Raw genomic sequence first — 24645 nt, forward strand, 5'->3', positions numbered from 1 at the left:
TCCTTTTCCATTCCCATTCAACATTATTCACAAATCTGGACCTGAGAGGCCTCCATCTTTGCTTACCAAGGTCTGCCAAAAAGTTTGATCTCTTCTGGTTTTGCACTAATTTATTTGAGACATGAGACAAGTGGTTTTTTTGAAGCTCTGCAGCCTTTGTGGGCAGTCTGTTTACCATTGATGGGAACTCTTAGCTCACCCTACTTCTTAGTGCAGGAAAACATAACAACAATTACTCATGGAAGTTGTTATTACTTGGTTGAGCTATTGCAATATACTTTCCTAATGCAGGAAAACCTAGCAACAATTACGGTACTCATGCTGTTGTTATTACTTGGTTGGGCTATTGCAATATACTCTACAATGGGGATGACTTTGAAGATCTGATCCAGAAGGCAGTGATCTGTGTGCTAAATGGTGCCTGCTTTTGAAAGCAACAGCTGTGCTTTAAACTCTGCACTGGCTTCTAAAGTCTTCTGGCTGGAATCTAAAGTACTAGTTTTTACTTATAATGCCTTTTATGGTTTGACATTTTGCCAAGACCTGGATTGCACACTTTAACAGGATTCAGACCAACCAATGAGGCCATGTGAGAAGAAACAGTTCATAGTCCATCACTTCCAGGAAATAAAAGGGTCAGCATTAGCTTTCCAGACAGTCTTCCAGATTTTATTTAGGGAAATTTTAAAAACTGAGCTCCTTAGTAGAGAATTTACAGCTTAGAATAGGCCATCAATATACCATATTTTTCAGAGTATAAGACGCACCTTTTTCCTTCTTAAAAGGGGGTGAAAATTTAGGTGCGTCTTATACACCGAATGTAGCCCCGCCCTTTGGCCTCTGCCTCACAGCAGTTACCTCCTTGCAAGCAAACAGCAAGAAAAAACAGCTCCTTTCAGCTTCAGCACAACCTAATTAGCACAAGTTGATTGGATTGACCTCCCGACTCTCAGCTCATTTCCTCTCAGCTGTTTTGTGCAGGGCTCTGCTGCTTGCTGCAAAGAGGTAAATTGCTGGAGAAGATTTTTTTTCCTTGTGCTAATCAAGCTATGCTGAAAACGAAAGCTATTTGCTGTTTGCTGCAACGAGGCAAAATTGCTCAGAGGCAGAGGGAGATTTCTTTTTCTTCTTTTCCTCACCAAAAAAGATAGGCGCGTCTTATACTCCGAAAAATATGGATATCTGATTCGCTTGTGCCTTTATTGGTTTTATAAATTTGTTTCAGTTTTACCAGGAAGATCCATCTGTCCATCCATCCATCCACCAACCCATCCATCCATTATCATCTCTTATGAGCTGATAACACACACTAGTTAACACAGGTAGTCCTTGAGTTACGACCCCAACTGATCCCCAAAATTTCCATTGCTAAGCAGGGCAGTGGTTAAGTGAGTTTTGCTCCATTTTATGATCTTTGTTGCCATAGGTGTTAAGTGAATATTACAATTGTTAATTGATTCATATGATCGTTAAGCAAATCTGGCTTCCCCCATTGACTTTGCTTGTCCGAAGCCAGTTGGGAAGGTTACAAATGGTACTCACATGACTTCGGGACAATGCAGCTGTCATAAATAAATGCTAGTTCCCAAGTGCCTGAATTTGGATTACATGACTGTGGGGACCCTGCTATGGCTGTAAGTGTGAAAACTGATCATGTCCCTTTTTTGTCACTTTGAAGAGCCACTAAACAAACGGTTGAAAGTTGAGGACACCTATATAGCACTTAATTCCATTTGTCTCTAACCTAATTTATGTTGATAGTTATCCAGAAGACTTATAACCAATATTAATGGATATTTCAAATTTAATAGCCTACAAGTGTAGGCTGTTTGGGTTTTGGGCTTTTTTTTTTTTTTTTTTTGGTAGTTTATTATATTTTGATGGTTAGGAATATATTTCAGAGAACTTATCTAACTAATAATTCTAATGTGCCTTCCATTCCTCTTTGAACATTCCAAGTGGCTTCAGAGCATCTTATAAATTTACTATAAAATTGTTTTATCTTAACTCAGTTACACTGAATGCTTGGAAAACATACCTAAATCTTATTTAGGTAGCCTTCATATAGTTCTAGATGTAGCTCAATTAATTTATGCAAGCTCTGAACTGATTAAAGTTACTAAAAGAACTTGAATACAACAGTTGTTCCAATTAAATTCACACAAAGCTATCTACTAAAGCTAGCTGCTGCTGGTCTTATTTATATAAGATAATTGCACATCTATCCATGGGTATACATGCAGTTTATCTAGAGATAATGACAGGGAACAGGTTAACAGAGTTGGAAGGGATCTTGTAGGTCTTCTAGTCCAACCCCCTGTCCAAGCAGATCCTACACCAATTCTGACAAGTGGCAGTCCAGTCTCTTTTTGAAGGCTTTCAGTGATGAAGGTCCCACAATTCCTGAAGGCAAGCGTTCCATTGATTGATGGTTCTCACTGTCAGAAAATTTCTCCTTATTTCTAGGTTGAATCTCTCCTTGATCAGTTTCCATCCATTATTCCTTGTCTGGCCTTCAGATGCTTTCGAAAACAGGTTGACCCCCTCTTTTTTGTGGCAGCCCCTCAAATATTGGAACATTGCTATCATGTCTCCCCTGGTTTTTCTCTTCACTAGACTAGCCATGCTGAGTACTTGCAACCATTCATTGTATGTTTTAGTCTCCAGTCCCCAAATCTTCTTGGTTGCTCTTCTCTGCACTCTTTCTAGCGTCTCAACATCTTTTTATAGTATGGTGACGAAAACTGGATGCAATATTCTAGGTGTGGTCTTACTAAGGCTTTATAGATTGGTATTAGTACCTCACCGGATCTTGATTGTAACCCTTTGTTAATGCAAAAAGCATTGGCTTTTTTGGCTGCCGCAGCATACTATTAATTCATATTTAATTGATTGTCCACTAAGACTCCAAGATCCCTCTCACAGTTACTGCTGTTAAGCCTGATTTCATCCAGTCTAAGTGTAAGACTTTACTTTTCTCTACATTGAATTTCATTTTGTTAGATAACAGATACTCTTGAGCATCTCAGGGCTCTTTATTTGCAATTTTGGGGACCAAAATAATTAATTGAAATACAAGATGAACAGCAGATGAATAAATCTATACCCAATATATAATTCAAAAATTTTTTATTTGAAAAAGTGCCTACATAACAAAGAAAATTTTAAAGATCTAAAACCGTGTTTGTAGCAATTATTTATTTAGAGGACAGAGAGATCCATGATTAGAAAATAAGAGGGCAGTATTCCTACACCTGGAGACAGTAATCTAGTTAGCCAAATATGAATATATGTTTTAAACATAAAAGTGCTCATCACACTTTTCCCCTCCTAAAATGAGTTTCTTTCACATCCATTTGGTCTACGAAGATAAAGTAGAAGGACAAAATATCATCACATGTTGTTATCATAAAAACTGTAGAAAGGGTACATCAGCAATTTAAGAAAATATTCTGTAATGGGTTTTCCTCGCCTCAGCAACTTAAAATATTAAGACTGTCCGGATGCTGAAACAGAGAAATAAGATAAATATGAGTTTTGTTCTTAACATTAAAGACTATTACTAGCGTTTCACGATCTCCTGTGAATAGTGGTAGGATTCAATTTTTTTTACTACCGGTTCTGTGGGCCTGGCTTGGTGGGCATGGCATGGTGAGTGTGGCAGGGGAAGGATACTGTAAAATCTCCATTCCCACCCCACTCCAGGGAAAGGATATTGCAAAATCCCCATTTCCTCCCGATCAGCTGAGACTCAGGAGGCAGATAATAGATGGGGGAGGGGCCAGTCAGAGGTGGTATTTACCAGTTCCCCGAACTACTCAAAATTTCTGCTACGATTTCTCCAGATCTGTTCAGAACCTGCTGAATACCACCTCTGCCTGTGATGATCCAACCTGTTCTAGAGATGTTTCATTTGTGTACTTAACAGTAACTGTATGCAAACATTCTGGGAATGACATGGGGAGGTCCTTAGGTTCCATGGAAATTTCCAGATATCTCCAAGTATTTTCTGTTTTTAGTAATCACAGGTTACTACTTTTTACCAGATTACACAATTTATTCACCTAGGCTTTGTTCATCCTTCCTTGATAGATTTTATTTATGGGGTTGGTGTTTCTTATCATTTCCTTCCCAAACATATTTTTTTGATGTCAAGATTAAGTCTAAGATTCTATGTGCAAATCTCATCCCTGAATTTAGGTGTGTCCAGTGACTAATTACCTAATTGTTTCCTTTTTACCACAGAACTTCCTTTCTTGCAAAGGGGAGAGATTGCTTAAACAAACTATCTATTCCTAAATTGTTTTTCTTTGCAGGTCAATGCTTCCCCTAAAAGGAGCTAAACCAAATTAACAAGCTCAGCGCTGTGACCTGAATTAGTTAATTAGCATCTTCCAGCAAATGTCTATGGAGAGTCTCAGTCATCCAGGTCATGGTTGTCTCAAATATGTTTTTTTTTTCCAAAAGGCAATGGACTAATGTCTTTTTCTTTGAAGAAGTTTCACTTCTCAACCAAGAAGCTCCATCATTTCTGACTGGATGGTGGTGGAGATGGAAAGGTTACTTCTGTCCCTCAAAACTAATTTTTTCATCGCCGTCCCCCACCATCCAGTCAGAACTAATGAAGCTTCCTGGATAAGAGGTGAAATGTCTTCTTCTTCTTCGTGAAGTGTTACTACCACTTTATAATGCCTTAGTAAGGCTACACTTGGCATACTGCATTCAGTTTTGGTCGCCATGATGTAAAAAAGATGTGGAGACTCTAGAAAGAGTGCAGAGAAGAGCAAGAAAGATGATTAAGGGACTGGAGGCTAAAACATATGAAGAACAGTTGCTGGAACTGGATATGTCTAGTCTGATGAAAAGAAGGACTAGGGGAGACATGATAGCAATGTTCCAATATCTCAGTGGCTGCCACAAAGAAGAGGGAGTCTTAAGCTATTCTCCAAAGCACCTGAAGGCAGGACAAGAAGCAACAGGTGGAAGCTAATCAAAGAGAGAAGCAACTTAGAACTATGGAAAAATTTCCTGACTGTTTGAACAATTAATCAGTGGAACAACTTGCCCCCAGAAGTTGTGAATGCTCCAACACTGGAAGTTTTTAAGAAGAGGTTGGATAACCATTTGTCTGAAGTGGTGTAGGGTTTCCTGCCTAAGCAGGGGGTTGGACTAGAAGACCTCGAAGGTCCCTTCCAACTCTGTTATACTATTCTATTCTATTCTATTCTATTCTATTCTATTCTATTCTATTCTATTCTATTCTATTCTATTCTATCCTATCCTATCCCATCCCATCCCATCCCATCCCATCCCATCCCATCCCATCCCATCCCATCCCATCCCATCCCATCCCATCCTATCCTATCCTATTCTTCCTCAAAGAAAAAACATAATCCAAAAGAGTACCTTTGAGACATCCTCCAGCAACTTGCCCTGGTGTCAGAAACTGGCAAGACCCTAATTAATTTCACCCTAAAGTCTTTCTTTGCCAAGACATTCCTTTCAACATGGACAGGTTAGAGGGCAACTGAGACTGGAATCCCCATTACTAAGCAATGTGATCATAAAGTACAACATCACTTGACTGCATCACTTAGTGATATCAATCTCCGTAATCACGATTGCTGTCATTAAACAAGATTTTCAGGTCATTAAGTGAGAACCTCCTTGGGATTTCCTGCCAGCTTCCAATAGCAAAAGTCGATGGGGAAGCCGGCAGCTAGTTTTCTCATCAGCTGGTTTGCTTAGGATGTTTTGAAGGACGTTGGTTAGTTTTTGTGCTAAGCTGATTCTGTGTATTTGTAATAGCCTGTTGGTGGTTTCTAATTTCCTAATTTCCTTTCAAACCCTTTGCTAGTTCCTCAAATACCTTGCTAGTTATTCTCAAACCAAGGTGAGAAATTCAAAGGTTGGAGAAGTGGCGAAAGGAACAGTGGTGAAATGCAAAATATTTTCCTACCGGTTCTCTGGGCGTGGCTTGTTGGGTGGGCATGTGACTGGGTGGGCATGGCCAACTTTAAAATAAAACTTTTAAAATCATTTTTTACTACTTATTCACCCGAACAGTAGTAAAAAAATGCTTTAAAAAAAGTAAAAAACAGGTTCTGACAATCGCAGCTGTGCCATGTGATCGTTGGAACCTTTTTAAAAAAACTTTTTAAAAGCATTTTTATTACTACTGGTTCACCCAAACCTGTAGTTTTTATCGCTTTTATCCGAACCAGAGCGAACCGGTAGCATTTCACCCCTGGAAAGGAGGTTTTTATCCCTTTTCCTCATCTTCTGGAATCTTCCCCTGCCATTGGCTGTTTGGGGTTGTATCCTTCTGATGCTGCCTGTTCAGGGACAATTTCTTAATCAACCTTTTTCAAGATTTATTATAATCCTGGCATCTGACTGGGAAACAGGGCCCCTTGTCAGTCAACAGGAGTACTGAGTTATACCAGTTTATCATGTATTTAGGAGCCAAGGGTGCAGCAGCACAAGGAAGCAACAGTTAATGACTTAATAGCAGGCTATCAACCCCCCAATTAACAATTAAAAGCCAAGCACCATATAAATACAATGTTTAGAACAGCCCGGTGCATACATTGTAGAGAGAGAAGTTCCCTGAAGATGGGCTCCGCCACAAGCCTGAAATCTTGGAAGAATAAACCTCTGGTCTCAGTCTCCAACTCAAATTGGATCCTTCAGTCCTGGCTAGAGGTGACATGATAGCAGTGATTCTATACCCAAGAGACTTCCACAAAGAAGAGGGGTCAACCTATTCTCCAAAGCACCTGAACGCAGGAAAAGAAGCAATGGATGGAAACTACTCAAGGAGAGGAGCAACCTAGAATTAAGGAGAAATTTCCTGATGGTTAGAACAATTAATTAGTGGGATGACTTGTCTCCAGAAGTTGTGGGTGTTGTTACACCGGAGTTTTTAAAGAAGAAATTGGACAATCATTTGTCTGAAATAGGGTTTTATATATATATAGGGTTTCCTGCTCGAGTAGGGGGTTAGACTAGGAGACCTTCAAGGTCCCTTCCAACTCTGTTATTCTCTCTCTGTTCTTTAGTATCCATCCTACAAGTATGAGTAATTGTAGATGGCAGAGAATGACCTGGAGGAAGAGCTGTTGCCAAGGGAACTGTCAGATAAAAGAAACCAGAATCCAGGCCAGGAATGTAACACACATAAATGTTTTAGGCAAGTGAATTCCTGATTCACATGAAAATAAAAGGAAGGAAACATGCTGAGACTTGCAAAATTCTGTCAGTATTCTCCTTCATGACTTTGATTTTCTAATCTGGTCTAGCTTGAACGGTTGATTGTAATAAATAGCAAAAATAGGGCAAGGTAAAAGGTAAAAGGTAATAATGCTCTTACCTTTTCCCTTTCTGGAGCAGATCCAGCCCTTCATTGATTTTCTCGAAAGGTAATGTATGAGTGATCAATGGATCCAAAACGAATTTCTTCTGCATGAAATCTGAAACCAACTTGGGGACAGAATCTTTGCTCTTCCACCCTGAAAAAAAGATTGATCAGAATGCATTATTGAAAGAAGCCCAGTAAAAATTCTGAAAAGATGGATGAGAGTTCAGTCTTTCTGCAGATTTATAAAGTAATGCAAAATGGAATCCATCTTAAGACGACTTCTTATGTTGTAGTTTTTGTTCTCATAGAAAGAGGCTTCTACTTTGGAAGGGAAGATACTGGTAGTAACTGGAGGAGAAAATTAGAATAAAACTTTGCTTTACATTTCAATAATGTCATTGGGCTTAGACAACACACTGAGTGAGAGACTGACAACTTTTTACAGCCAGGAGCTGCACTGTGGCCGGAGTGATGATTCAAAGTAGGTGGAATATCTCATAAACCTAGTTGGGGCTGGGATTTTCTCCCCCCACTGCTCCCCACCTTGGTAAGACTTTCCTTGGTTAATTGTAATTATATTAAGCCCTCTCAGAAGTTATTCAATAGATGTTTTAACTAATGTCTTATTATATAATAATTCTTGTTTCTAAATGGTAGAAAACCTTTACTATATATTATCTTTGTGGACCTGGGAAGCTGAAACCATCATTTTTGGTGTCGGTATCAGTGGTGGTTGCCCTGGGTTCGCACGGGTTCTATAGAACCGGTAGTAAAACTGGCGGGAGGTTCCGCCCACCAACCCTGACATCATCCAAATGCTTCTCTGCATGTGCAGAAGAGTGTGCGCACAAGCGAGCGAAGCGAGCACGCGCGCATGACCCCACTGCGAACTGGTAGTAAAGGTAAGTAGAACCAGTGGTGAGATTCAAGTAATTTGACAACCGGTTCTCTGCCCTAATGATTTCTTCCAACAACCAGTTTGCCAAACTGCACAGAAAGTTAACAACCGGTTCTCCCGAAGTGGTGCGAACTGGCTGATTCCCATCACTGAATAGAACCCACCCTTGGTCGTCATGTAGTCTATCTCTGCAAATGCCAATTGGTTTAAGCCATACCTTGCTTAACTTTGTTGTAACCTTGTTGCTAGTATCCTTAAGATTTATATTGATATTATTTCCTGATTGCTTATTTGTAACCTATGACTATCATTAAGTGTTGTACCTTATGATTCTTGATGAACGTATTTTTCTTTTATGCACACTGAGAGCATATGCACCAAGACAAATTCCTTGTGTGTCCAATCACATTTGGCCAATAAAAAATTCTATCCTATCCTATCCTATCCTATCCTATCCTATCCTATCCTATCCTATCCTATCCTATTCAATTCTTCAGCCCATATGCCAAACCATTAAAAAAACCTTGAATCAGTAGTGAGATGGATTATTTTCATAGCTTTGATATCTGACAATCTTTTGTAAGTTTTTGTTCCATCTTGTTTCTGCTTTGTGTTACTTTTTACATGCCAGTCTGCTCAGGTTTTGTTTGGAATTCAGTAACATCAAAGTAAAAATAAATAAATATCTATACTTCCCTGAATTTGGGTTATGTATTATTGTCTGGAAATATATCAACAGAAATTATTCATATCCCCAAATACAAAATGAAAATAATTACAGCTTGAATGATCATGGGAGAATGTCCTCATATAATAAATTGCCTAATGGAAAATATTTTTTTTTACGCTCATTCTTTACACTTTTTACCATACCTCCAAAGACACATCCTTTCCAGGTGCGGCCAGTGAAAAGCATCAGTGGATCATAAGTGATCTTAGATGCATTTGGGGGCACCCCCACAAGAACGCTGGTGCCCAAATTCTGATGGCAGGAAGCGAAGGCAGATATCTGAGAGCAAACAAACAAAGCAAAGATACACACTTTATCTATTCATATTTATATATTGTTCTTCAACATCCGCCACTTTTTATACAGGTTACAACCAAATGAAGGATAGAGAAATTACTTGTAGACACTCTCATTTACTTCCTTTTCATTTGTGGTACTTTATATGTGAGAGCCAATTTAGTGTAGTGGTCAAGACTTTAGACTGGAAACCAGGAGACTCTGACTTCTAGTTCTGTCCTAGGCACAAAGCCAGCTGGGTGACCTTGGGCCAGTCACTCTCTCTCATCCCTAGGAAGCAGGCACTGGCAAATCACTTCTGAAAAACTTGTCATGAAAACTGCAGGGACTTGTCCACGCAATCTCCAAGAATCAGACACAATTGAATGGAAGGAAAGAAATTGTACATGCATTGCTTAAAGCAATGATTCAAAATAAAAAACTAATCATAGTCCAGAGATAAGTAGATACATTTAAGTATTTAAATCCCCAATCAGACACAAATTCTCAGATGGGAGAATCTAAGCATAAGGACAACCCTTTACAGTGCACCTAAAACAGGGGTCTCCAACCTTGGCAACTTTAAGCCTGGTGAACTTTAACTCCCAGAGTTGAAGTCCACCAGGCTTAAATTTGCCAAGGTTGGAGATCCCTGACCTAAAAGATGCCATGGTTGATGCTTCCCAGAAGATAGGCACTTTCACAGAGAAGGTGCAGACTGAATCAGTCTTCTAAGAACACTTGACATGTTATTGGAGATACTAGTGTGAGCAATCCTTTCCCCTCAAACTCCTATTGATACTTCTGTTGCAGGGGTGGGTTCTAAAATTTTGTACTACTGGTTCTGTGAGTGTGGTTTATTTTGTGGGCATGGTTTGATGGTCATGTGACAAACAATTCTTTAAGATTTAGCAGAGGTACTGGTCTACCAGGCTTTTAACTGCTTGCAGAGCTGTACTGGTCTACCCATTTGTTCTCGGAGCATACTGGTCTACCCATTTGTTTTTGAAGCCCACTGGTCTACCACCACACTGCCTTTTACCGCTGATCAGCTGTAGGGCAGCCCTTTGAAGCGCCGCGGCAAGAGTTTAAACAATTTTTTGCCGCTCTGCCACCATCCAGAGCATCGGAAACCACTTTCAGGCAGCTTGGCCTCAATTGCCAATCTACCACCACCAAGTGGTTTACAAGGAGCAGACCGGTTCTAGCTAATCAGTTGGTAGGCTTCTTGGCTTCTCAGTTTAAAGCTACAGTGTCTTGTTTTTTTTCCCTCTTCTTTGTCAAGTGAGCCCTGATTTTTTTCCTTCTAGTCGATCCGCTGGGACTCAGGAGACAGCGAATAGATTGGGGGCAGGGCCAGACAGAGGTGGTATTTACCGGTTCTCCGAACTACTCAAAATTTCCACTACCGGTTCGCAAGAACTGGGGAGAACCATTAGCAACCCACCACTGTTCTGCTGTACTGGGGAGGTAATTGTTCTCAATCTAAACTACATAGTAAGCAGAAAGTTCGCATCAACAATGGTTCGATCCTGTGATCTTCTCCATGGTGAGGGGTATCTCAGATCTTCACTCTTTGATGAGATGAACACAAGGAATTTGTCTTTATTTTTATTTATTAAAATCATTTATCTGATTGTTTTAAAAACCTTGAAACAGTCTATAGCAAAGAAGAATATTTGTAGCTCAGGGTTGACATGAGGGGTCCATGGTGCTCTCTTAGCTTTCTTGCTTTCTTGCAGATGTTTCATTACCCAAACTAGGTAATATCTTCAGTGCTAGCCCTATTTTGGGTAATGAAATGTGTGCAGGAAAACAAGCAAGCTCAGAGAGCACTAAGGACCCCACACAGTCCACAATGATAATTAAAACGAGAATGAAAGCAGAATGAAAATGACTATTAAAATATATATTGGTGGGACTTCATGGATGCAAGGAAATCAACATTTTCATATCAGTTTTTAAATGGTTGTCAAAATCCTTGAGGAGGAATTGCTTAATTTCTGCATGCAACTAAGTGACAACCATAACTTTCCATCCTTCATTACAGGGACACCAAAATGAGGAAAATGGGCATTGTGACTTCATAATGCAAGGCCTGCTTTTTCATACTTCTGCTGTGAAATTGCATGCTTGCATTAATGTTTGGACACTTGTCTTCCTTGAGACCCTTATGTCAGAAGAGAGAATTCTTTGTAATACAGATTCAAAGCATAGAATGTTTTCTGGTTTATTAATTACAAAATCTCCATCACATTATGATTGATTTGGGGAGGCCCAGCATTTTAGGGGGATTATGTTTTGATCCTCTAGATTTAGCTTGCTGTGCGAGCCCAGCCTATAAGATCTTTTCAGGGGTTTCTAATGCAATGTTCTCAGGGATGAACTGGCTTCTAAAGTTTCTAAGTGAGATACATGAGTCCAACAGACAGTCTCAACTTAAGCATCCTTAGTCCATTGACTAGATACTCTGGAACAGGGGTCTGCAGCCTTAAAGCCATTTGGACCCATTTCCCACAGAAAAGAAAACACTGGGAGCCACAAAACCTGGGTGGGTGTGGCCAACTCGATGTCACTCACTTCTACCAGTCACATGACCCCTTAGCCACGCCTACCCAGCCGGTCATTAGGGCAGAGAACCAGTTGTTAAAAAGCACCAGGATCCACAAAATCCTTTTGACATATATCTCTCTCCCCTCCCTCCCTCCCTCTCTCCCCCCCCATCTCCCCCTCTCTCTGTATCTCTCTGTATCTTTCTCTCTCCCCCTCTCTCTGTATCTCCTTGTCTCTGCCCTGGCTGCTTCTCCATCTCCTGCCATCGACCTTACCTTCTCAGGGCAGGGAAGGAGTGACTGGGAGGGGAGGGTGAGGGGCGGGGCCAGCCAGAGGTGGGATCACCTGACAGGGAGCCAGAGCAGAAGGCTCTGGAGCCACAGGTTACTGACCCCTGCTCTGGAAGAACATTCCTGCTCCATCAGATATTTCTACTCCTTTTTCTCCCTGTTCTGTTACAGCATTCCCAGGGATAATAAGAAACAATATTGAAAATAGATATATAATAGTGTGACCAATTAGGAATACTGTGTGCAATTCTGTCACCACTCAAAAGGGATACACTAGTCCTAGAGTTACAGCAGTTCGTTTAGTGACCATTTGAAGTTACATTGGCATGGAAAATAGTGACTTATGACCATTTTTCACTCTTATGACCTGTGCCACATTCCCATGTTCATGTGATCAAAATTCAGATGCTTGACAAATCTCATTTTTATGAAGGCTGCAATGTCCAGGGTCATGTTATCCCCATTTGCGACCTTCTGACAAGCAAAGTTAATGGGGAAACCAGATTCACTTAACAATCACGTGATTAACTTAACAACTGCAATGATTCACTTAACAATGATGGCAGGAAAGGTCATAAAATGGGACAAAGTTCACTTAATGTCTGTCTTACTAAGCAACATAAATTTTGGGCTCAATTGTGATCGTAAGTCGAGGACTATCTATACAGTAGAGCTAGAGAAGGTTCAGAAGATTAAAATGATGAAAGAACTAAAATGTTTAGTTTCAACTAAAATGGTGAAAGAACTGGAGCAGCTTCTTTATGAGGAAAAGTTGTGACGTTTGGGGATTTTTAGCTCACAGAAAAGGTGAATGACAGGGGACATGATTGCGGTGTACAAAATTATCCATGGCATGTACAAAATGGACAAGAAGGAACTATTTGCTCCTTCCCAAAACATTAAAACCAGAGAACATCCTAGGAAATTGAATCTGATAAAAATCAGGATAGGCAAAGATAACTTTTTCTATACAACACGTAATTCAACTTGTAATGTATTCCATCTAGTATCCAGTGCCATACTGGTTGCTTTGGCCAGGTTCTGGCTGGAACACATAGACAATGTTAGTTATAGGATGCCAGAACTAACAATTGATTGTTGCTATATGTGGTTTACTATAATTGGAATGCAGCGATATATCCAGTGGTGGGATTCAGCTGGTTCTCTCCGGATCGCACGAACTGGTAGGGGGACTGCAGAAGGCTCCGCCCACCCGCCCGGATGTAATGCGCAACTACTACACATGAGCAGAAGGCCATGTGCATGCGCAGAGGTGGCACATGTGAGCGAAGCAAACACGCACGCTCACATTTGCAAACCGGTAGGGAAGGTAAGTGAATCCCACCTCTGGATATACCTTTCTGAATTTTGACAGTGTCTTCCTTCAGAAAATTCAAGGTAAATACATATGATTGTCCCCCACAACCTTCAATCTAACATTAACTTTACAATATCCCTTGATAATTTATTGGGATTGGTCCAAGTTCATTTACCTGATCTTGTAATCATTATGCAACGTTAGGAAAAAATGCTCTACCACAATTTACAGAAAGCATTACACATATGAAGCTTTAGATTGCTACACCCAACCTCTGTCATAAGAGGTCACACCCAATATGACTACACAATGGGCTATTTTACTTTTGTGTTATCGGCATTATTTGTTATGATAATTTTCACATACCATGGTTTCGGTGCGTCCAATCACTTCAAAAGAATAGTCTACTCCTTCACCCCCAGTCAAGTCAAAGAGCACTTCATTGATGGGCTTCTTGAAATCCAGGGGGTTGATACATTCTGTGGCTCCCATTTCTTTAGCCTTAGCAAATTTATCCTTGTTGATGTCAACTCCAATGATTCGGGAAGCTCCGGCTGCTTTACAGCCCATGACCACAGAGAGGCCAACTCCACCCAAGCCAAAGACAGCACAGACAGAACCAGGCTCTACCTAGAAAATCATAAGGTCAATACACATTGGACAGTTTATTGATTATCTTAACAAGACTTATGTGCTGGTTAAAGTAAATAGTTTTACTAGCAGTTCTGTGAACGTGGCTTGGTGGGTGTGGTATGGCCTGGTGGGCGTGGCCTGATGGGTGTGGCAGGGGAACTATACTGTAAAATCTCCATTCCCATCCCACTCCAGGGGAAGGTTACTGCAAAATCCCCATTTCCTCCCGATCAGCAGGGACTCAGGAAGCAGAGAATAGATGGAGGCGGGGCCAGTCAGAGGTGGTATTTACTGGTTCTCCAAACTACTCAAAATTTCTGCTGTTGGTTCTCCAGAACTAGTCAGAAACTGCTGAATCCCACCTCTGTTATCCCCACTGTCTTGTGATCAAAATTCAAGCCCTTGGTAACTGGGATGTATTGAAAATGGTTGCAGCAACCAGGAGACATGTGATCGCCATTTGAAACCTTTCCAGCCAACTTCCAATCAGCAAAGTAAAGGGGAAAGCTGGATTCAGAATAACAGAATAACAGAGTTGGAAGGGACCTTGGAGGTCTTCTAGTCCAACCTCCCTTCTCAAGCAGACAAATAGTTGTCCAGTCTCTTCTTAAACATCTCCAGGATTACACCCACAACTTCTTGAGGCAAATTGTTCCTCTGATTAATTATTCTCACTGTCAAAAAATTTCTCCCTAGTTCTGAGCTGCTCCTGTCATTGAGTAGTTTCCATCCATTACTCCTTGCCTTGCCTTCAGGTGCTTTGGAAAATAGGTTGACCCCCTTCTTTGTGGCAACCCCTGAGATATTGGAACACTGCTATCATGTCACCCCTAGTCCTTCTTTTCATTAAACTAGACATAACCAATTCTGCAATCATTCTTCATATCTTTTAACCTTCAGTCCCCTAATCATCTTTGTTGCTCTTCTCTGCACTTTTTCTAGAGTCTAAATGTCCATTTTACATCATGGCAGCCAATATTCCAAGTGTGGCCTTACCAAGGCATTATAAAGTGGTATTAACACTTCACGTAAGAAGTGTGTGATTTATTTAAAACAGCTGCAGTGATTCACTTAACAAACGCGGCACAAAAAGGTTGTGAAATTGGGCATGACCTCACTTAACAACCATCTTGCATAGCAATGGAAATTCTGGTCCCAATTTTGGCCGCAAGTCAAGGACTACTTGTACTCTTTTCTCCTGCAGGCAAGCTGCATAAGTGCCCTTGTATTGGGTTTTAGGACAGGCAGTTTGCCAGCCACCTTGGTTTTTTGTTTTTTTTTTATGTTTGTTCACAGTGAAAACAAACACAGCAAAGGGAAATAAGATTAGGGGAATGAGTGAGTTACTGTTAGGAGACGGTTTTTCGTGTTCTTATGTTGGCTAGCAAGCGGATGTGTTTGTCAGCAATCCATGGTTACAATGGACCCATTCATTGACAGACTGGATCAGTGATCCTGGAAAGAGCAGCCTAGATGCTGTTGACATTGGACTACATGGAAGCGTTAAAGCAAATATCAATGATTCTTGGCAATTTAACATCATTTTCATCCTGGGAATTTAACACGGCACAAAAAAATGCTACAGGACAAAGGCCCCCTGAATCAAATCCCAAAAATGAGTGGCACGCAGATATGTTGTCCACTGAAACACGCAGAATTGCAGCTGGATTTAAATAAAGTATATGTTCTTGAAATCAATGCTCTATGATTTAACAGATTAACAGACTTGGAAGGGACCTTGCAGGTCATCTAGTCCAACCTATATCTGACTCTACCTAGGATCAAACTAACAACCTCCTGATTGTGAGGCAAAAGTTCCACCTCTAGGCTACAGCATCTGAATCTTACCTTAGCTGTCTGTATGGCTGCCCCATAACCGGTTGAAAACCCACAGCCAATCAGACAAACTTTTTCTAGAGGGGCTGAAGGATCAATTTTGACCACAGAGTTTTCATGCACCACAGTGTATTCAGTGAAGGTGCTGGTGCTAATGAAGTGGTGGATAGTCTTTCCTTTGCATGTGAATCGGCTGGTGCCATCAGGCATTAAGCCACTGCCTGAATTAAGGCTGTAAAAAAAAAAAAACAACCACACATATATACAGAGAAAAGGTTACAGCTGACAAAGAGGAACTTTGCTGAGACTGAAGGTCAAAGTCTACCAGCTATTAAATGTTCTTTGCATTTCGCATTTGGGGTTTTCTAAGTGCATGTTGATGAGGGAGGGTGAGCATGAGTGGCTCTGCTGAACATACTAGGCTAAAGCCAAATTAAATAATTTGTGGTCTTGTGTAATGTGAGAAAGGAACCAAACTGCAGCCTTAGTATGTTGTGTAATTTAGGCCTTGGGACTGACCACAAGTTGCACATTACAGAAAAACAGCAACTATATTTTAATAATCTGGGTCTGAGGTAAAACTCAACCAGATCAGCAGCAGGGAGAAAATTAAACTCCTTTCTCCTTTGCTGAGGAAAATCTGTCAGTAAACTGTCTTTTTTATTGGAAAAAATATTTGGGGACAGCATAAAGAGGGGAATGTTTTTCTAGTCCAAATATAAACGTCAGGGAGAAAATTTTCTAATTGTCTCTGCCCAGGCTTTACAATCATGTATATTTTCACATGCACACCAGTCCAAATTGAGTCCTAGCTAAATCACAGGTGCTTTTTAAAAAGGTTGTTATTTTTTTTTCTTTTCTCTTGAGGAAGAAGATGTTTCGCTTCTCATCCAAGAAGCTTCATCAGTTTGGCTGGATGGTTGGGGGGGGGGAAGGAACTCTCTAAGTACTCTCTCAAAGAGAGTGATAACAAGCAGACGACTGCAAAGAAATATAATCCTTCCAGCACCACCCACAACATACATGTCAAAACTAATCCTTTCATACCCCACCCAGCCAGAACTGATGAAGCTTCTTGGATGAGAAGCAAAACATCTTCCTCAAGGGAAAGGAAAAAAAGAGGGGAAAACAGTCCAATGGCCTTTTGGAAAAGCATCTTTGAGACAATGATCTTGATGATTGAGCATATCTATAAACACACAGTCCTAGTTGAAGTTCAGTATTGTTTGCTCGCTTGTTTTCCATTACTTGTACACTATCACAATTGCTTATGTGGCTCACAAACAAGAAAAGGGATTGATTTCCAAAAATTTGTGGGAACAGCTAAGTTTTACCAAAAGATGGCTAAAGTAGAGTCCATCTGGATTTCAGAGTTAGGGCAACAAATGAGAAACTTCTACGTTGCCTTTACCTCCCACAGTGTGGGGATACCCAGTGTATCTTCTGTGAGAAGTCTAACAAGCCAGAATCAGCTTTTAGGAAATGTTTCTGAAGATACTCTAAGCACATTGGCATTTACAGGTTAAATCCATGTACTTGGATATCTATTGACAGCCACTGCAGTGCCCACAATATACAATGCTGTTTTACTTAACTGGCTCAAACTACGGACTCTGTATCAACTGTAGTTTTTAGGTTTCTCTTCAAATATGGCCTCAATGCATTGTTATAATCCAATCTGGAGGTAACGAAGGTCTGAGTAACTGGGATTCAATCTAGCATGCTTCATCCCATCTGGATCCTTATATTCCAAGAAATTTGCTCTGGAGCCAACCCAGAGACAAAATATTGATTCCATTTAAAGTTATTCTGAACTGGACCCTTTAATGTAATTTCAATCATAATAATAAGAATAAGAATATATTAAAATACTGATTTTGATAAAGAAAAAGAAAAGAAATTGAGGCTCACTCATTTGAAATACACAAGTTGCCTTTGGAACTCAGGCAAGCTCTGCATTTTCCACATTGTGGAACAAAAAGTGGAATTACTTTATCTCCTAAAACAAAAACAAATAGTTAGAATTAGTATGTTTCAAACCCATTGCAAGCAAGCACAGAGCTATATAAATGCAATGAAATGAATACTCCTGAATGGTGGTGGTGTTTTCAGTTGATTTGGGATCCAGATACAAAATACTTTGAAAATAAGATGTTTGATTTTGATTGTCTATATTCTGTGGTTACGCTTTTATGCTTTTCTAAGTACAGTACTAGTTAGAGATGGATACCAAGGATTAGGAGATAAATGAAATGCTCATTTATTTAAAAAAAAATCCTTACCATGTCTTATATTCAGATCCACTGCTTTTTAAATTGAAATGAAGTTTGTCATTCCTGGAACTAAGAGGCCTGATCCTGATTTAAAGTACAAAATGTCTTATATTTAGGACCTTCCATTTGTTGATCCCAAGAATGTACCTCCTTTGAATCAAACTTCATTGCTAATGACTTCATAAAACACGTAAGTTTTCTTGACAATAGCACATAATAGTTTGCGTTTGTCTTGGTCCAGTATATTTTCCCCAAGTTTAGCCTACAGCTGTGGCATTCCTCATGGCATTATAAACCAGATTACTTTCTAAATTTATTACAGATACAGTCCTTTGTGTTAGTCCTTGCATTACTTCAGGCTCAGTAAGTACAGGTAGCCCTTGACTTAAAACCATTCATTTAGTGACTGTTTACAATTACAACGACACTGAAAAAAGTTATTTATGGTAGTTTTTCATACTTAATGACCATTACAACACCCCCGTGGTCACATAATCAAAATTTGGACACTTGACAATTGGTTCATATTTATGACGGTTGCAGTGTCCCGGGGTCATGTGATCACCTTTCGCGACCTTCGGACAAGCAAAGTCAGCTTCACTTAACTTTACAACTGCAGTAATTCACCTAACAATGGTGGCAAGAAAGGGCGTAAAACGGAGCAAAATTCACTTGACAACTGTCTCATTTAGCAACACAAATTTTGGGCTCAATTGTGGCCATAAGTTAAGGACCACCCATGTAGCATGCTGCAAATCCTGTCGCTCAAGGAATTGTGGCTGACTGGGTTCAGGAAAAGAGCCTTCTCTACCATGGCTCCACCGTTTGGAACAGGGGTCCCCAAACTTGGCAGCTTTAAGACTTGTGGACTTCAACTCCCAGAATTCTCCAGCCAGCTATGCCAGGGGTCTCCAACCTTGGCAACTTTAAGATTTGTGGACTTCAACTTCCAGAGTTCCTTAGCTAGCAAAACTCCCAGAGTTTCTCAGCCAGCAAAGCAAAGCTGGCTGAGGAACTCTGGGAGTTGAAGTCCACAAGTCTTAAAGTTGCCAAGGTTGGAGATCCTTGGCATAGCTGGCTGGAGAATTCTGGGAGTTGAAGTCCACAATTCTTAAAGCTGCCAAGTTTGGGGACCTTTGCTTTGGAAGATCTTCTCGCCCATCCCCCCCGGGTGAAATCTGCTCCCACCCTTCTAACCTTCTATAAAGGCCTGAAGACCTGACTCTGCCAGTTGGCCTGAGGCCTCAATAGAGAAGTATCACACTTGTGGTGTTAATGGACCAGTAGCAGATCCCATCTCCCCCTGCATATCCTGTTCCCTCCCTTCCATCTTTTAATCATAATTTGTATTTTTATTGTGTGTGTATGTGTGTGTGTGTAGTTTTACTGCTTTTAATGTTGTAAGGTGCCCAAAAACGCCTCATGGCGAGATGGGTGGTAAACAAACGTAAGAAATAAATAAAAATAAACATAGACCGGAATTAAAAATTAGATTGCAAGGCGATAACTATCATCATATAGAAATCAAACAAAAGGAATGCACAGTCAGTGCAAATGCATCTTATTTGATACAAAGACTAAAAGGAAAACTAATCATATGTCCACTTTAGGGCAAAACATTTATGAAGCTCTTTTGTCTCATAAAACAGATTTATATAACAATTCTGGATACTATATTAATTTTTCAGAACATAAAATAGCAGAACAGAGTGTTCTACTAAGAAGAGAGTGAGAACATGCCAAGTGTGTGGTCTGGGCCAGATTTTAGTGTCCTTGTGTAACTCATTCCTTCTTGGGCCCCAATTTTTCTCATACCCGGTTTCACACAAGTCACTCCTTCTCCAACACTCTCCACAACCCCAGCAGCTTCGTGGCCGAGCACTATTGGCAAAGGCATCGCAAAAGCACCACTGATCACATGTTCATCAGAGCGGCAGATCCCTGTGGCCAAAATCTACAAAACGAAACAAAAAACAAAACAAAAAGCCATGAATTCAAGTTTTTAGGTCAGGGGTGTCAAACTGGATTTCTCCGAGGGCCGGATCAGCATTGTAGTTTTCATCTGTGGGCCGGCTGGGGTGGGGGGAGATAGGATGAATGCCTCCTGCAGCACCCTGCAGGCCAAAACGGGGTTCAGGGGGGCCATGGAAGCCCCCTACACCCTGTTTTTGGCCTGGATGGCCCCCTGTTGTACTTTGCTGGCCAAAACAGGGTGGGGGGGCATGCAAGGCCCCCCTATGCCCCGTTTTGGCTGCCAGAGGCATCATAGGCCAGTCATTTCCTATTTTCAGATTTAAGCACCCATGTTCTAGATAGTGGGGAAATATCCTTGGTTGCACTTTTAGCTTGCATCTCATACCACATACTGAAAAGCCGAGATATTATGACTCATCGTGATGCTCATTATTTTGCAGAAGTTTTTCAGCTTAGCTTGTTAGAATTGTTTAATCCAAATATTTTATTTCTTCTTGCAGAACACAGTGTGCTTAATAGAATAAGGGAATTGTGAAATGAAGATATGAAAAGAGATTATAAATATTGAAATGACCAATAAAACTTTGCTTGGCATTATTTCTACATTTGAAAATATTCATCTGGATAAAAAAGCCAATTAGAAGCCAATTAAATAAAATCAGCACAAGGTAGGTTTATATTCTTTCAAAAATACATATTCTGAAATGTAGGCTTCCTCATAATCCCCAAATTTTCATATTGGAGCTGTGTTGAAACATTAAGGTAATAGGAAAACTGATAGATAACAAAGTTTTAGTTTACATTTTAGTCTCACAAATTCATGCCAATTCAGTTCATATTGCAATCACATAAAGCGAATTTCTTAATTGACTGTTCTGTATTTCAGCAAAAACACCATAGTCCTAATTACAATTCTGGTGGATTGGAAGACAATTTTTTGCCTTTTTTAAAAGTTGCCATATTAAAATATCCTAAATGTAGAAAAATGTCAAAAATGGAATGACTGCAAATACTAAAAAAATAAAACAGAATTCAAGAACTTGTTTATCTTGGTTGAACTCATGCTTGATCTAAGCTGACCATCACAAGATCAGTTAGAAAATGATGTGTGGTACTGCTCATTAGTGGCATCCTTATTTTTCCTATTGGTAATAATATCATTTGGATATATGTTAAATGGAGGAGGAGGAGGAGGAGGTGGTGGTTGTGGTGGTGGAGGAGACTGTGAGGCTAAAAAATGGGATTATCATCCATAGTGCTATTCTTTTGATTTACCTTAATGCGGACTTCATGTGCTTTTGGAGGTGCTACTTCAATCTCCTCAATGCTCAGGGGTTTCTTCAGCTCCCAAGCAATAGCTGCTTTGCATTTTATTACCTGTAAAACATATACTCAGAGGTATTAGAGGAATGGCACTGTAACATTTGACCAAGCTTTTGGATTTCCTTCATTGCATTAATCACTGATATCAGAATCACAACGCCTGCCGCTTATCATTTCTAGCCAAAAATGGCCATTGAGATAAATTAACACCCAAACTTTGCCTGTTGTCATCCAATTTCTTAGACTAGAAGCCCACTTCTAAATTTAACTTGTATTTATCCATTCTTGATTGTATGCAGTCTTTTTGGTTTGATATTAATATTTTCATACTGTAAAGTTCAGCTATGATGACTATGGATTTCATTTTCATTTGAGCATTTGTAATTGTTTAAACATGCTGCTTTGAAAGACATGTTTGTGTCTGTGTTTTTTGTGTGCGTGTGTGTGTCTATCTTCAAGTCAGCCTTGATTCCTGGTGAATACATGGTTAAGTTTAATGAAAAGAAGGACTAGGGGAGACATGACAGCAGTGTTTCAATATCTCAGGGGTTGCCACAAAGAAGAGGGAGTCAAACTATTCTCCAAAGGACCTGAGGGTAGAACAAGAAGCAATGGGTGGAAACTAATCAAGGAGGGAAGCAATTTAGAACTAAGGAGAAAATTCCTGACAGTTAGAACAGTTAGTCAGTGGAACAACTTGCCTCCAGAAATTGTGAATACTCCAACAGTGGAAATTTTTAAGAAGACGTTGGATAACCATTTGTCTGAAGTGGTGTAGAGTTTCCTGCCTGGGCAGGGGGTTGGACTAGAAGACTTCCAAGGTCCCTTCCAACTCTGTTATTCTATTCTATTCTAAGTCCTGCAGTTTTCTTGCCAAGGTTTTTCAGAAATGATTTGCCATTGCCTTCTTCCTAGGGCTGAGAGTGACTGTCTGGCCCACGGTCACCAAAATGGTTTTGTGCCTAAGGTGGGACAAGAACTCGTGGTCTCCTGATTTCTAGCCTGATGCTTTAACTACTACACATAAATGGTTCTCAAAAGGCCCTATGATATTATTTTAATATGTCACTTCTCAGTTTATGCATTTAGCAAGTCTCAACATACAGTCATCTCTGCAAAAAATATTTTGCAGCTGTATGTAACCGGTAGCTCTACAATAAATTAGACTTTTAAAACACAAATTATGGGAAACAAAAGTTAGCATTCCGAGATGGATTCCTTTCGCCACAAATCCCATTAGGAAAAGTTTACCACAGCAGTAAAATCATTGCAAATGTTAGCTGGATCACTGCCTATTACTTTTGAACTTTCATCCTGAAAGGGTTTGGTTTTATTAGAACAAAATCAAAATGTTAAACGTTATATTCTTCTGCAGATAAACTTTTTGTTGCAGGACTGCATTTAATTTAAATTTCACAATTCAGTAAGCTTTTTCTATCTCTTGCAATATGCAAAACATGTATTGTTCTTCTAATGATCACATTTTACATTCAGTTAGCTCTTTTCCAGAATTCCATTTCAATCTATTATTTTGGTTTTAATACAAAAGTTATGACTAGGCGCATGTGGATACTTTACGTATTTATTTTCACGTATTTTATAAACCACATGTATAATTGCAGTTGAAGAGACAACAAAAGCTAACAAAATATAGTACAACAAATAAAATTGTGTCTTTCACCCTAATGAAAAACTTGTACTGTGACGGAATCAACATAAACATGTCCACTTACTTTGCCTGCGGTACTCATGATGCTTTTTTCCCAAGTTTTGTAGTTGCAGCTGGTTCTCTGTCTTCTGGCTGTAAAAGATCAAGAATACACGCAGTCTCTGAACTGATCAGGGAGTGTTGGAGAGCTTGCCTTTCACTTATATTGTAAGCTTCGGCTGCATAGAGGGTGTAGGTTTTCAATCAAGCTCACTAATTCCCAAGGTCCACCCATGAGCTAAAAAAGGAAGTACACTTCAACGTTCCTTCTCTTGGTCTCTGTGCCAACTCAGAAGCTGAGTTGCCTGAAAATATTTGAGAGCCTTGTAAATACCCAAATTTACAACTATTTGAAATTGCTACTAAATCACCTCTTGATTTTGTTAGATTCATATCTGCCTTTCTTTCAGATGTTCTGGCTAACTCTTACAATTTATCACACACACACACCCACACCCACACACACACACCTTCCCAGGCAGGGATGGGTTCTAAATTTTTTTACAACCGGTTCTGTGGGCATGGCTTATTTTGTGGGCGTGGCTTGATGGTCATGTGACAATTCTTTAGGATTTAGCAGAGGTACTGGTCTACCAGGCTTTTAATTACTTGCAGAGCTGTACCGATCTACTCATGTATTTTTGCAGGCACCGGTCTACTCATGTATTTTTGCAAGCACTGGTCTACCCATTTATTTTTGCAGGCACCGGTCTACTCATTTGTTTTTGGAGGCACCGATCTACCACCAAACTGCCTTTTACCAATGATCAGCTGTAGGACGACCCTTTGAAGCCCTGTGGCAAGAATTTAAACAGGTTTTTTTCCTTACAGCCCATCAGCTGGGACTCAGGAGGCAGCAATAGATTGGGGCTGGGGCCAAATAAAAGGTAAGAATAAAGTGGGGGGGGCAGCAGAACCGGTTCGGTGATGTCATATCGTCACCGCTACTGGCTCAGTGGAACCGGCCCAAACCGGGAGGACCCACCACTGCTCCAGAACCTGGGGAGGCCGTTTTCGCTCTCACGGAAACTTGAAGAAAGCCTCCGGACCCCGGGGAGGGCAAAAATGCTCCCCCCCCATCGTGGTGCAGGAAACCGACTAGGCCACACTCACCATGGCCAGGCCCACCCTGCAACCGGACAGAGAACCCCTTGCTAAAATTTTTGAAGCCCACCCCTGCTTTTATCTGTCAGCCTTCCCTGGTAGAGCAGACAGAAATCAAGATCAAATGGGCTAATGCTTCTTATTATAAGGCCACCTGAACAGAATCTTGCAATTCTGAAAGTAGAGAACCTTTCCTGTCCTCATTACCTGAGAAATTAGAGAGAGTCCCTTCTGAATCGCTTTCTCCACCTGTTATGCAGTTGCAGACAGTGTCTTCCTCTCTTGCCGGATTGTTCCCTAGGCAGCATCTCTTTGCTCCATTTTTTTTTTTTTTTTTTTTGAGATCTTTCTCACGTACAGTTACAATCT

At 40.3% G+C, this 24645-nt stretch overlaps 1 protein-coding gene across 1 annotated transcript; it reads right to left on the reverse strand.

Moving 5' to 3' along the window:
- Window positions 1-3112: 3112 nt before the first annotated feature.
- Window positions 3113-23569, reverse strand: LOC117679873 (alcohol dehydrogenase 1). The gene is made up of 9 exons (XM_087875377.1): window positions 23198-23569; window positions 21417-21518; window positions 19983-20121; window positions 17806-17893; window positions 15907-16126; window positions 13792-14055; window positions 9132-9267; window positions 7373-7511; window positions 3113-3506 (listed from the first exon to the last, which is right to left on the reverse strand). The coding sequence occupies exons 1-9, from the start codon at window positions 23213-23215 to the stop codon at window positions 3482-3484; spliced, it is 1131 nt and encodes a 376-aa protein (XP_087731503.1). The 5' UTR covers window positions 23216-23569; the 3' UTR covers window positions 3113-3481.
- Window positions 23570-24645: the final 1076 nt, after the last annotated feature.

The sequence above is a fragment of the Pantherophis guttatus genome, chromosome 8 (genome assembly GCF_059756535.1).
Source record: "Pantherophis guttatus breed Tessera chromosome 8, ASM5975653v1, whole genome shotgun sequence".
Classification (NCBI taxonomy): domain Eukaryota; kingdom Metazoa; phylum Chordata; class Lepidosauria; order Squamata; family Colubridae; genus Pantherophis; species Pantherophis guttatus.

Bases quoted from the DNA above. Each gene is read 5' to 3' on its own strand.
- LOC117679873 (XM_087875377.1), bottom strand. The intron at 17,894-19,982 runs GTATGAGAAAAA...TTTTTGTTTTAG, and splicing joins AGTGACTTGTGTGAAACCGG to GAGATAAAGTAATTCCACTT. The intron at 16,127-17,805 runs GTGAGCCTCAAT...TTTTTTTTACAG, and splicing joins AACTTGTGTATTTCAAATGA to CCTTAATTCAGGCAGTGGCT.